This window comes from Mesocricetus auratus, unplaced genomic scaffold, assembly GCF_017639785.1.
Source record: "Mesocricetus auratus isolate SY011 unplaced genomic scaffold, BCM_Maur_2.0 Super-Scaffold_100010, whole genome shotgun sequence".
NCBI classification, from domain to species: domain Eukaryota; kingdom Metazoa; phylum Chordata; class Mammalia; order Rodentia; family Cricetidae; genus Mesocricetus; species Mesocricetus auratus.
In genome coordinates, this window is record NW_024429194.1 from 82,472,928 (window position 1) to 82,485,604 (window position 12,677).

General features: G+C 49.8%; 1 protein-coding gene across 4 annotated transcripts; it reads left to right on the forward strand.

Annotated features, from left to right (window-relative positions):
- The first annotated feature begins 1,013 nt into the window (after nucleotides 1-1,013).
- LOC121142580 (cytochrome P450 2D20) lies at nucleotides 1,014-9,369 on the forward strand. 4 transcript variants are annotated; one of them, XM_040752693.1, is made up of 10 exons: nucleotides 1,014-1,174; nucleotides 4,381-5,190; nucleotides 5,949-6,120; nucleotides 6,385-6,537; nucleotides 6,617-6,777; nucleotides 7,605-7,781; nucleotides 7,964-8,105; nucleotides 8,296-8,483; nucleotides 8,877-9,018; nucleotides 9,118-9,369. In XM_040752693.1, the coding sequence occupies exons 2-10, from the start codon at nucleotides 5,002-5,004 to the stop codon at nucleotides 9,294-9,296; spliced, it is 1,503 nt and encodes a 500-aa protein (XP_040608627.1). In that variant the 5' UTR covers nucleotides 1,014-1,174; nucleotides 4,381-5,001; the 3' UTR covers nucleotides 9,297-9,369. The 4 variants fall into 4 exon arrangements, with proteins under 4 accessions (XP_040608627.1, XP_040608628.1, XP_040608629.1 ...); XM_040752694.1 differs by having other exon boundaries at nucleotides 4,980-5,190; XM_040752695.1 differs by lacking the exon at nucleotides 4,381-5,190 and having other exon boundaries at nucleotides 1,017-1,174.
- The last annotated feature ends 3,308 nt before the right edge of the window (nucleotides 9,370-12,677 follow it).

Genomic DNA, 12,677 nt, shown 5'->3' on the forward strand with positions numbered 1-12,677 from the left:
CTAGTCCATTAACATTTGACAAAATAAGAGGAAATACTCCATTATCTATTCTATCTTGGTGAGTTCAAAGTGTGGTACCTAATTCACTTTCTATTCTAACTTGCACTATCAACCCAAAACTATGCATTACATCTCTCAACCTTATACACTTTACAGGTCTTTTGTGAGTTTATTTATGTATGTGTTAACAAGGAAAATGATAACTATCTAGGCGTCAACTACATCAGAGACCCCAGAAGGAAATAATATTACCCGAGTAACAGGAAGTGAAAGTAAGAGACTTCCAGAAAAAAACGTGAGAAATGACAAAACGACTGAAATCCTGAATAGTCATCCAAGGTTCCTCTGTAACATCTAACAGACTTTTCTGTGAAACGGGATATTCTGAAACTCTTAGAAGAGAAAGTGGGAGGTACCCTTGAACGAATTAGTACAGGAGACTGCTTCCTGAATATAACCCCAGTAGCATAGACACTGAGATGGACAGTCAATAAATGGGACCTCCTGATACTGAGAAGCTTCTGTAAGGTAAAGGACACAGTCAACAAGACAAAAAGGCAGCCCTCAGAATGGGAAAAAATATTTACTAACCCCACATCAGACATAGTACTGATCTCCAAAATTTACAAAGAACTCAAGAAGCAAGTCTCCTAAACACCAAAGGATCCAATTTAAAACTGGGCTACAGAATTAAATAGAGAATTATCAATACAGGAGTCTAAAATGGATGAGAGACACTTAAGAAAGTGCTCAACATCCCTAGCCACCAGGGAAAGGCAATCAAAACAACTCTGTGATACCAACGTACACCTGTCAGAATGGCTAAAATCAAAAACACCAAGGAGAGTTTATGCTGGAGAGGATGTGCCACAACAGGGAAGGCAAGCCTGTCCTCCATGACTCCCGGATCTCGCCGTTTTCACCCCCAGTGCCTGACTGCAGGACCAAGGCGATGGCACGAGATCCCATCACCCACTTGGAATGAGGAACAGATCCAGTCTGGCCAAGGGCAAGTCCCAGAACATGTGCTCTTCTGAGGCTCCCGAGGCTGCTTCCCTTGTGTGTGGCCTGTGGTGAGCCCTTCCTGCCATTACAGTAGGCATTTCCTCTGTGGCTCCGTGTCCCTGCCTCAGCCCGGTTCTCCTGGTCTCTGAACAATCCTCAGTTTCCGTTGGTGAGTGGGGATGCCACGCTCTTGCAAAGGTTCTTTCACTTCTGGAGTGGGACTGGGCTAGGAGGGGGGGGGGAGGGGGGATGGAGAGGGCGGGGGGTGGGGCGGTGGGGGGCAAGTATGGGCTACTGGCTGCAGGAATCTGCTGTGCTGCTGTCTGCCGTCTACTCCCACCCCTGGCCCCTGCACCATTCTCTGGGTTCTATTGTAGGGGAAAATTGCCAGTCAAAGAAACATACCCTGAGCAGAGCCAAAGAAACGCACTTTGGCCCTGCATCCAGAACCAAAAAAAAAAAAAAAAAAAAATGCACCCTGACCCTGAAACCAGTGCCAAAGAAACACACTTTGGCCCTGGAATCAGAGCCAGTGAAAGAAATAAACTCTGGCCCTAAAATTACAGCCAAAAGTCTAAAAAGGACCAGAGAAAGAAATGCACTTTGGCCCTGAAACCAGAGCCAAATCTGACCCTAAACCGGTGCAGAAAACTATCCAGTCCCGAGCAGGAGATCTAGGTATCCTAAACTCTGGGATTGAAATCTGACCAATCCCCACTCTGAAAAACCTCCACCCCTTATGAACCTTGTGTCTGTTCAGTTTGTGTCTGTTCAGGCAGAGGGCAGAGGGCAGCCACTCTCCCGGATTCTTCTGTCCCAGTAAATCTCTTGAATGAGGTTTGGGTGAGACCATCTTTCTCTGGAGCAGAGAGGTCCTTGGGTGGAGCACAACAGAGGAAACTTTCCCCTTGGCAAAGCACAGTTGTTACACTGCACTCTCCTGGGGGTTGGAGCTGAACTGTTCGCCTGGGAAACCCTCTCCTGCCAGAAGAGAGCTGATACACTGGGGAAGCCTTTCCCTGAAGGAGGCTGTAAGCTGCTATGCTTACTGTGACCTGTAGTAGTCCTTGGCTCCCGAGTGCCAGAAGACCTTTCCATCACAGCTGTAATATTCCGTATTCTTTGGCTCCTGGGTGCCATAATCCAATTCTGTCCATTCCATCTGATCCATCAAAATGCTTATACCTCGTCCTTACATTTCTTTATACTCCAAGTGTACATCGTCTCAACTGTTGGTTCTGCGGTTTGTGCTTCCATAGGCAATATCCTATCCACATTTACCACACTCCCACTGTGGCCTCAAACCATGAGAGAAATGTCACCGTCCGGGTGTGAAAGTTTCCCCAACCCCAAACAATGTAAGGCCTTGTTTACCTAAACAGTGCTTTCCCAAGGCAGGGCTCTCAGAGTCGCAGTCACCACAGTGAGTCAGATCACTCTTCCCAAATCTGCTGTTTTTGCACTTCCCACAGGGGCTAGGGAAGGAAGGCACAGACCTAGGAATGGCTCTGGACTCAAGTTGGTCCTCACTTCTAGGAACCCAGGCATGAGGTCAGGAAAGGGAAATGCACACGGGACAGAGTCCAGGAAGAACATGCCAGGTTCCGTGTGTCCTCTTGTAGTGGAGTCCAAAGGACAGTGATTATCTGTTGACTTGTGTACAGAGAACTGCAAATCTAGGATGACAACTGGCCCCTGATGACCAGGGGCTCTGTTCCAGTTTGCTGTTACAGACATGGCACCCCTGTGCAGCTGACATGAATACCAAGACCCCAGTCCCCCTGACAGGGCACAATTGTTCACATGGCTGAGGGAGGCATGGACTGAGGATGAAGGGAAGCAAACAGTGCTAGGCAGATGTTTCCCAGAGTGTCCAGGTCATCTCCTAAGAGCTGGTGACAGAGCAGGGAACCCTTCACCACACACAGTGAGTGACATCCCTCACCTGCTCGGTGCACTTGCCTCTCAGGGCCTCACTTAGCCTGAAGCAGATAAACCAGGCCTGGGTTTGCCCATCCCACACTGGGGCCAGCACCCAGTCAGCACCGTTGCTTCTCTTTCATGATGTCCTACATGAGCAAGAAGGGATAGACTGCTAAAGAGGACATGTCCTGATGTTAACCCCCAGGGTAAACTGTCGGGAATCAGCTCTGACCCTGAAAGTGTCCTATGTCAGCCCAGGAGAAATCTGTTTAAGCTCCTCAGTGGTCTTATAACCCCCTGCACTGTGTCAGCGTTGCTGTACTGTGCAGCGTTGCTTTTGGGGCCAGGATGGAGCTAGAGGAAGCTGTTGAGTGTTCATCAATCCAGGGTGCCAACCTCACCATAATCTGTTGGGCAGGGCCAAGAGAAAGAGAGGAACAAGAAGTGAACCAGTGGGACAGGGCTTCAGCCACAAGCACAGAGGCCCCCAGGTCCCTGGAGACATAGAGGTGCAGAAAGAAGGTGGGAGGGGCAGCTGAAAGGAGGACACCCTGCCCTTGCTGTAGTTCTGCACGGTGTGGACTCAGCTCATCCCCTCTAACTCAGTTCCTGCCTCCCTTCTGCCTCACTGGCGGGTGCAGCAGAGAGCGCCTGTCTGGATTCCACTAGGACTTCTGAGCCCTTGGTTTTCAGAGGTCTGGATCCCAGCAAGGACAGGGACTGCACCTTTTCCCAACCCTAGAGAGTGATGAGTTGTTATGTGGTCGGCCCAGCAGTGGCAAGCACACAAGTGCCATTTGTTGGAAGGCTCAGAGTCATCTTTCCATTTTCCTCATGGCTGCCCATCCTAACCACAGGAAACTGGCAAGAGAACACTCCAAGAAACAAACAGTGAATAAAAGCCTGAGGCCACCATGTGACAGTCCCTGGCCTAACCTAAGAGCCTCCAGGGACTCTATGACACTTGTTGGCATTTTCTCAGATTTCTCAGATCCCACGCAAGAAGTGGCAGTTCTGAGTCTGGCCTTCCTGCTCAATCCGGCAACCTCACACCTGTCCACAAGACTCCACAGGCTGCAGTCACCTTCCTGCAACTGTCCCTCATGCCCCAAAACCAATCAGTGGCACTTGCTGTCACAGCCAGCTGGTGTATCCTGCAGTGCCTGTGAGGTCCTTGTGTCCTGCTAACTAAGTGCTCCTTGAGTCTACAGGACAGTCTTACCCCAGTGTGTGGCAATGTTCACAAGTTCCTCAAAAGTCTGCCTGTGTAGCATGAGAAAGACACCCTTTCCATCCCTACTATGAGAGCTGTAGACACAGGGCTCCACCCACCAAGAAGCAAAGGGAGAATAAAATCAGACACAGTGGCCTCCCTGGGACAAGCACCTGGGCATCCTGCTGGCCTCCCCAGGATTCTCTTGACACTTATAGACAGTTTTTCTGCTTTCCCAGGTCACAGCTAAGAGGTGCCCAGGTGGAGTGGTTGGCCTTCCTCATGAGTTGAGTGACCGCACGCCTGGCTCCCCAGGCTGTAGCTGCCTTCCCCACACTGCCTCTCCCTCACCATCATTGGCTAGACACACACGCCATCTCAGTGGCCCTTGCAGCTCAGTGATAGTGTCTGCAACGCCAGCCACACCTCATGTCCTACTCACCAACGGAGCTTTAATGGGCTTAGATCAATTCTAAGACAATGTCCACAGGCCCCTCAGAGCTCGGCCTGTGTGGTATGCGTCTCACTGACTTTGCTGCACCTGAGGCAGGGTCCACTGGTTCACAGGGCCCAACCCTATGTAACCACTATGTATGCTCCCTGGGGAGAAACTGAGCTTCGCCATGGATAAGCACCCGAGGGGAAAAGAGGAGGAGAAAACTATGAGCTGACTTTCCCTGCCCCATTCTCACCTCTCTTTACACAACCTGGATGAACAGTAAACACAGCTTCTTGGCTCAAGGCAGAGAGCAAAGTGCAGCCTTTCCCCCTTCATAAGGGACCAGGGGATGAGTGTGTCCTCAGAGTGTCTTTCTGATCCTGGGTGTCACTGAAACAGTCTGGAAAGCAGTGGGGCAGCCATGGTACTGCTGATTGGAGATGGCCTGTGGTCTGGGGTCATATTCACGGCCCTCTTCCTGCTTCTGGTGGACCTGATGCACCGACGCAAGTTCTGGAGGGCCCGCTACCCTCCAGGTCCTATGCCACTACCTGGACTGGGCAACCTGCTGCAGGTGGACTTCGAGAACATGCCATATAGTTTATACAAGGTAAGGGATGGCAAAGGGCAGTGGATGTCATGGTACCCATAGCAGCTCATAGAGGTGCTGAAGCCACAGGATAGATAGGAAGACGGCCCCCAAGAGGGAAAAGTGTCAGTGGTTTCCTTATGGCAGTCACTTCTGTGTCTGAGGACACTGTGGACTTTCTAAGGGAAGAGGGACAGTATGGAAAATGCCACAGATACAGGTTTGGAGGTTGGTTGGACTAAGTGACATAAGTCAGGGAGGCCCCACTTCAGATGTGATCCCATCAGTGGCTGAAGTCTCAGGCACATAGGGAAGGAGTCAGGTTCCAGTGTAGTCTGTCATTCAGGAAGGAAAAGCATTTGGAGGGCCTACGTCTGCTACAATCTCTTGTTGCTATGTGGTCTCAGGCCTTGCTGCCCATCTCAGGATCATGAATTTCCTCTTGTCCTGTAATGGAGGGGTATGAATGGGGCAAGGACCTTGTTTTGCCAAGGTCATCACTGAATGACCATGTCTACTATGAGACCTTGGCTGGATTTAGAAGATAGGATACCCCAATCACAAGGTGTCATGTCTCAGTGTAGAGATGTTGGTCAGTGATAGAGCATTTGACCAGCAAAGGGCAGGAATAAGGTTCAATAATGAGTATCATGCCAATAAACTCACGTTTGCACACACACGTATGCACACACACAAAAACGCACAGACATGTGTTCAGATTGGATCGTCAAGTCTGCCGTATGTCTCCCCTTGCTAAGTGCTCTGTCCCTCTACTCCAGTTCCAACAGCGCTATGGAGATGTGTTCAGCCTGCAGATGGCCTGGAAGCCTGTGGTGGTGATCAATGGACTGAAGGCAGTGCGGGAAGTGCTGGTGAACTGTGGAGAGGACACCGCTGACCGCCCTCCAGTGCCCATCTTTAATCACCTGGGCTACCGGCCTAAATCTCAAGGCAAGGAGCTGTAGTGGGTACAAGGCAGGAAGAATAGGGCTTGAGGAGCAGTGGACAGAAGATAGACAGGGCCTGATGGAGGGGTGTGGTCAGGCAGTGGAAGGGACAGTCACTGAAATGGAGGGTGGAGCCTCCACGATGGCATGTGCTGATATGTGGTCATTAAGTGCTGGGCGCTGATGGCTAAGACTGACCCCAGGGAAATGCTGGGAGCAGAGGAGACGGACAGCCAGGTATCCTTGGTGTAAACATATGTCCCTGCAGGTGTGGTGTTTGCACGTTATGGACCCCAGTGGAGAGAGCAGCGTCGATTTTCTGTGTCTACCATGCGAGACTTCGGCGTGGGCAAGAAGTCACTGGAGCAGTGGGTGACAGAGGAGGCTGGCCACCTCTGTGACGCCTTCACCCAGGAGGCTGGTGGGTGACAAGTATCAGACGGAGATGTGGGCAGGCGCTCTTGAGCAATATCATGACTTGCTTGCCTCTCTGCTCCTAGGACATCCCTTTAATCCCATCACCCTCCTGAATAAAAGTGTATGCAATGTGATTTCATCCCTCATTTATGCCCATCGCTTCGACTATGAAGACCCTTTCTTCAACAAGCTGCTCAAGACGTTACAGGAAAGCTTTGGAGAGGACTCTGGCTTCATTGCTGAGGTATGAGTCTCAGGGCAGTGTACATGGTCATTTCTGTGCTGTAAAGGCTCTCAGATGAAAGTGCATTCAGGGTGAATAGGGTGAGGGCCTTGTGTGAGAGTCAAATGCAGGAGGAAAGGCCTGGACCTTGGCAAACCTGAGATAACAGGAGGGGAGAGGGTGGACTAAGGTCAGGGGCTCAAGAAGTGGGGTGAGCTCTGCCTCCTATCTACATGGAAACCACACAAGCCTGGTAGATTTGCAGACAGAATAGTCATTTTGTTTCCAAGACATCCTATACCTGGAACTGAGGAAGAAGCAGATAATGGGAGGGGACAAACTGTCTCTGAGTCCTTGGTGGAAGATGCTGAGATCTAAGACTGGTCCATGTGAACACTGAGCAGTTACAGCCCCTAGGGGCAAGAGAGACAGATGGTCTATGTGTAAATGTGCTTACCAAGCAAACCTAGAGACCTGATCTAGACCCCTGGGACCCATGATGGAGATAGATCTTACTCTAAATGTTGTCTCTGATCACCAAACAATAGCCACTGTGCACAGGTGAGTACACATGGAGGCATGCACAGTATCTGACTCCTACACAGACACACATACACACACACACACACACACACACACACACACACAATTTTTTTCTGAAAAAGGGTTTTTTCGTCATGCTTTCCTGGCTGTACTGGAATTAAGTCTAGAACAGGCTGGCCTAGAAATCATAGAGTTCCTCATTCCTCTTCTTTCTGAGCCCTGGGACTAAAAACACATGCCAATAGTACCCAGTCCAATAATCATTCTTCATTAGAAATAAAATGAATAGACCTGTTTCTTCACAGGTGCTGAACGCAGTCCCAGTGCTGCTTCGGATCCCTGGGCTGCCAGGCAAAGCCTTCCCCAAGCTAACCACATTCATGGATTCCCTATATAAGATGCTGATTGAGCACAAGACAACCTGGGATCCTGCACAGCCACCCCGAGGTCTGACAGATGCCTTCCTGGCTGAGGTGGAGAAGGTGAGGACAGCCATAAAGGAGGGGCTAGGTCCTTTGGTCTACATTGTACGGTGAGTTGTGATGCCAGGCAGGTGGGGCTTATATGTCACCCATGGACCCAACATCTGGGGTACATGAACACAACGGTAGATTTCTTTGTCCTCACACCCCATGTCTCTGTCTGCCCTATCTGTCTGTCCCAGGCCAAGGGGAGACCTGAGAGCAGCTTCAATGATGAGAACCTGCATGTGGTGGTGGCTGACCTGTTCATTGCAGGGATGGTGACCACGTCAACCACACTGTCCTGGGCCCTGCTATTGATGATCCTGCACCCGGATGTGCAGAGTGAGCCTGGCTGGGGCTGGGAGGGAGCTTGAGGGAAGAAAGATAGTAGTCCCTGAGAAGCTAGTGGCTCCAGCATCAGATTGATTCAGATTCCCACAATTCTGATGGGAGTCTTAACTTAACCCAGTGGTGGACAGTCAAGGAAGCCCCACCAAGGGACTGCTTCATTGAGGGCATACTGTCTCTCCAGGCCGTGTCCAACAGGAAATTGACGATGTCATAGGGCAGGTGCGGCGTCCAGAGATGGCAGACCAGGCCCGCATGCCCTACACCAATGCTGTCATTCACGAGGTGCAGCGATTCGGAGACATTGCCCCAGTGAATGTACCACATATGACATCCCGTGATGTCGAAGTACAGGGTTTCCTCATCCCCAAGGTATGCATGGGCACCCCTGTCACAGGACCACAACCAGGCAAACTAAGGGTGTGAAGACCAAGACCATGGATTTCCACATGCTGAAGGGAACACGGTGGGTGTGAGTACATCACAACCATTACCCAGGACTCCCCAGTGAGGAGGGATGTCCAGTGAAATAAACCACAGTGTATTTTAGGGAGCACTGCACACAGGGGCAGGTGGGAATTGGGTTCTTATGGTAGTTTTCTCACAGGACCTTGAATGGTTCCAGAAAAGGCACTGAGAGACTCTGAGTTTGAGGTAAATGAGAGAATCCTAAGTGTGCAGGAAGAGATTGTGCCTGTGATTCTGGTAACCAGGGTATCAGCAGCCCCACCCAAGTCCGTGTCCATACCGTGTGTCTCCCTCCAGGGGACGACCCTCATCCCCAACCTGTCCTCAGTGCTGAAGGATGAGACTGTCTGGGAGAAGCCCCTCCACTTCCATCCTGAACACTTCCTGGATGCCCAGGGCCGCTTTGTGAAGCACGAGGCCTTCATGCCATTCTCAGCAGGTGCTGTGGGCCCCTGGCTCCCTGCCTCTCCCCAGGGTGCCTGGAGGGTGGAGCATCAAGCAGGCCCCAGACTGACTGAGCCTCCTCTCCTACCCACAGGCCGCAGAGCATGTCTGGGGGAGCCCCTGGCCCGCATGGAGCTCTTCCTCTTCTTCACCTGCCTCCTGCAGCGCTTTAGCTTCTCGGTGCCCGCTGGGCAGCCCCGGCCCAGCGACCAAGGCGTCTTCGCCTTGCCTGTTACCCCGACCCCCTACGAGCTCTGTGCAGTCGTGCGCTAGCAAGGACAGCAGCTCCATCCTCCTCCCCAGCTCGTGCTGCGTGATGTCCAATAAACCAGACCTGTGGCTGTCACTCAGATTCCTGGACCATTCCATCCTTGTCTCCACTGTGACCCAAGACCCAAAGACCACCAGTCTTTCCCCTCCTCCTCAGACCTCCCCTATGACCACCTCAATGTTGTGAGGAAACGGTTTCCTGAGCCACGAACGGTGGCACAGGTCTGCAGTATAGTTTGGGGGAGGCTGAGGCCAGAATATTTCAAGTTCAAGGCCAGCCTGTGCTATAAGCTGGATGACTCAATGAGTTCCTTTATCAAAGCGGGCAGGTGCAGGTGGTCAGGAGGTGATGAAGAGACCCAGGAGGGAAGGAAAGGGACAATGAGAGGGGGGAGCATTGTCACAAAGTAGGAAGAGAGGTGGCTGTGCTGGTGTTCAGTGATTGACCCTAAGTACACAGAAACCGATCGATGGGTGCTGACTTAGGACAAACCACAGACAGATGTCAAGGCTCACTGGTTCTTGAGGAAATGTGAAAGAGTAGAGGTGGAAATCAGCACAATTCTGGTTCTGGGCACAGATGTTGACATAGGTAAAGAGGGGCTGTCACTGCTACAAAAGCTGCTGTCCTGACAGCTCAGGCTGCAGTGAAAGGATGCAGGAGAAAATGTACTGAGGCATAATGTGATGAGTCAGAGCCCAGGAGGGTGAGCAAGATCCTGCTGTGCTCTCTGGGGTCATGTCTCTAGACCAAGCAAAGTGCTCCTGGCAAGCACTGGGACGGATGGGTATTACTACTAGCAAAGTTCCAGAATCTTGTAGTCTTGAAAATCTGGGGGTTTTCTGTGGCCTGGGAGGTCATAGAGACCTGCTGCACCCCTCGAGGCTCATCCCAGTCTCCATATAATCAGAGGCCAGACAGCAGCAACTCACAACCCCGACCTCTACTGCAATGATTGACAGCCAGCTGTCTGCAGACACTGATTTGGCTTTGCTTTAGTAAAAAAAGAACATGTATTTCTTCTCACTGAGGCTGTCATAGGGTCGTTAGAGAAGCTCCCCTGCGGTCCACTTGTAATCAGACATAGGCTTTTGGATGTTCAGGACCAAACACTCACCAAGCTATGGTGACGACTTCACAGACCCCTCCTTCTGCCTACAGTTATAGCCACATCATTTTGCCAGCCTCTCCTCTTCCTCGTCCTTCCCCTTTATTTTTATTTTTTGTATAACCATGGACATTTGTCTACACGTGTGCAGTGCCTGAGGAGGACTGGAAAGAGCCGGGGTTCTCCAGGGACTTGCATTGCAGTTAGTTATAAACGTCCTGTTGGTGCTGGGAATCAAGCCTGGGTCCTTAGGAAGAGAAGCCAGCTCTTCACTGAGGAGCCATCCCTACAACACTTCTCCTTCCCCCTTTAATGGCTCTGGAAGGTCTTGCTCTAGCCTGAGGCAGTGTGTTGTAGTTCCTTAAGCTCTGCATGTGTGACTTGTCAGAGGAGTGACTTTTCTATGTCCCTGGATGCATGGGTTCAATGTGCTTACAGCCCTCAGCCTAACCTAACCAGTATGCCCAGCTCCTGTGGTGTCGGTTCCCATGTCCTCATGCCCTCCACTGAGTAAGCCTGTGGACAGACAGGAATCTGGGCCCCAATAGCAGACTTCAGTGCTGTCTGGTGATAGGCTGTGGAGGGTCTGAGGATACTTTGGACTTTCTTAGTGCTATGTGTGAGTGGAATAATCAGGAGGTAAGAGAGGACATGGCAGCTGATTTGGCATCTGGTTGCACAGGACACAAATCATGAAGATTCAAGTCTCCTCTGATCTTGCTAATGGATGAGATCTTGAGAATGTGGAAGAGGGGTCAGAGTCTAATGTAGCATTTTCATCAAGAAAACAAATGGAGAGAGATGCTCTGTGGTGCTGACCTCAAGGACATGACTTTATTTGTATATGGTAGGCTGATAGGAAACCCAACGGCCTTTTCCCTGCTCTGGCAAGGTCACATCTGGGTGCTCATATCTGATAGGAGTCCTTCCTTGAACTCACAAGATGTAACATCCCCAGCCATAAATTACCAGATTTCATGCTGTGGACATGGATCATTGATCCATGGGAGGGCCTGAATACAATAAGTACCAAACTCCCGCTTGGTCCCCCACTGCCCCCTACCCTCTGCTTGAGGTGAGTGTGGGCTCCCAACTCCCACCCATCACCCTCTCCTTGGATCTTCCATCAAATTGAGCAGACCCACCCAGACAGGAAAGATGTGAGTCCTGCCACACCCTACACTTGGCTCCCCCTCTGCCCACAGTGCTCTGCTTGAGAGAAGAGAATGCAAGGAGAAGCCAGACCATCTAGAGTTGTGTACACTGAAGTCTTGACCCACATATGCCACTGGGAGACCACAGGAGATGGAGAGACCCCACCTGCACCCACTGGAAGAAAGGATGGGAAGATGACAGTATAAGAACACATTCAGAAATAGAAAGGTCAATGTGACACCACCAGAAACTAGAGAATCCACACCAGAAAGACCTGAAAAGTACAACGCAGATGAAACAGAAGAGACTGTCCTTAAAAATTATTTTATGAAGATGATAAAAACCCTCAGAGAGGAAACGAGAAAATCTCTTAAAGAAATAAAAGAAACACAACTACCAAAGTCAATGCTATACCACTGAGCTACTTTGCACTGGAGGGATGGCTCAGAGGTTAAGAAATAGAAGAAAAAACAAACAAAAATACATGAAATGGAGAAAAAGGCAAACCAAAAATTTCAAGAAATAAACAAATCTCTTAAAGAATCTAAAGAGAGCCAAGAAAAACCAATCAAGCAAGTGAGGGAAACAACTCAAACAGTTCAAGACTTGAAAGCTAAAATAGAAACAATAAAGAAAACACAGAATGAGAGGATGCTGAATAGAAAAGCTGGATAAACGATCAGGAACTATAGATGTAACTTTAACCAATAGAATACAAGAGGTGGAAGAGAGAATTTCAGGTGTTGAAGACTCACTAAAAGATATACAGTCATCAACCAAAGAAAATCCCTAACACAAAATATTCAGGAAATATGGGACACCGTGAAAAGGTCAAACCTAAGAATAACATGTATAGAAGAAGGTGAAGAAATACAGTTCAAATGTACAGAAAACAAAATCATAGAAGAAAACTCCACCAACCTAAAGAAGGATATGCCTATGAAAGTACAAGAAGCTTACAGAACACCAAATAGACTGGACCACAAAAAGAAGTCCCCTGGCCACATAATAATCAAAACACCAAACCTACAGAATTAAGAGAAAATATTAAGAGAAGCTAAAGAAAAAAGGCCAAGTAACATATAAAGGTAGACCTATCTGAATTACAGCTGACTTCTCA

Bases quoted from the DNA above. Each gene is read 5' to 3' on its own strand.
- LOC121142580 (XM_040752693.1), top strand. From the start codon at position 5,002: ATGGTACTGCTGATTGGAGATGGCCTGTGGTCTGGGGTCATATTCACG. The intron at 6,538-6,616 runs GTGGGTGACAAG...CTCTGCTCCTAG, and splicing joins CGCCTTCACCCAGGAGGCTG to GACATCCCTTTAATCCCATC. The intron at 7,782-7,963 runs GTGAGGACAGCC...TGTCTGTCCCAG, and splicing joins TCCTGGCTGAGGTGGAGAAG to GCCAAGGGGAGACCTGAGAG.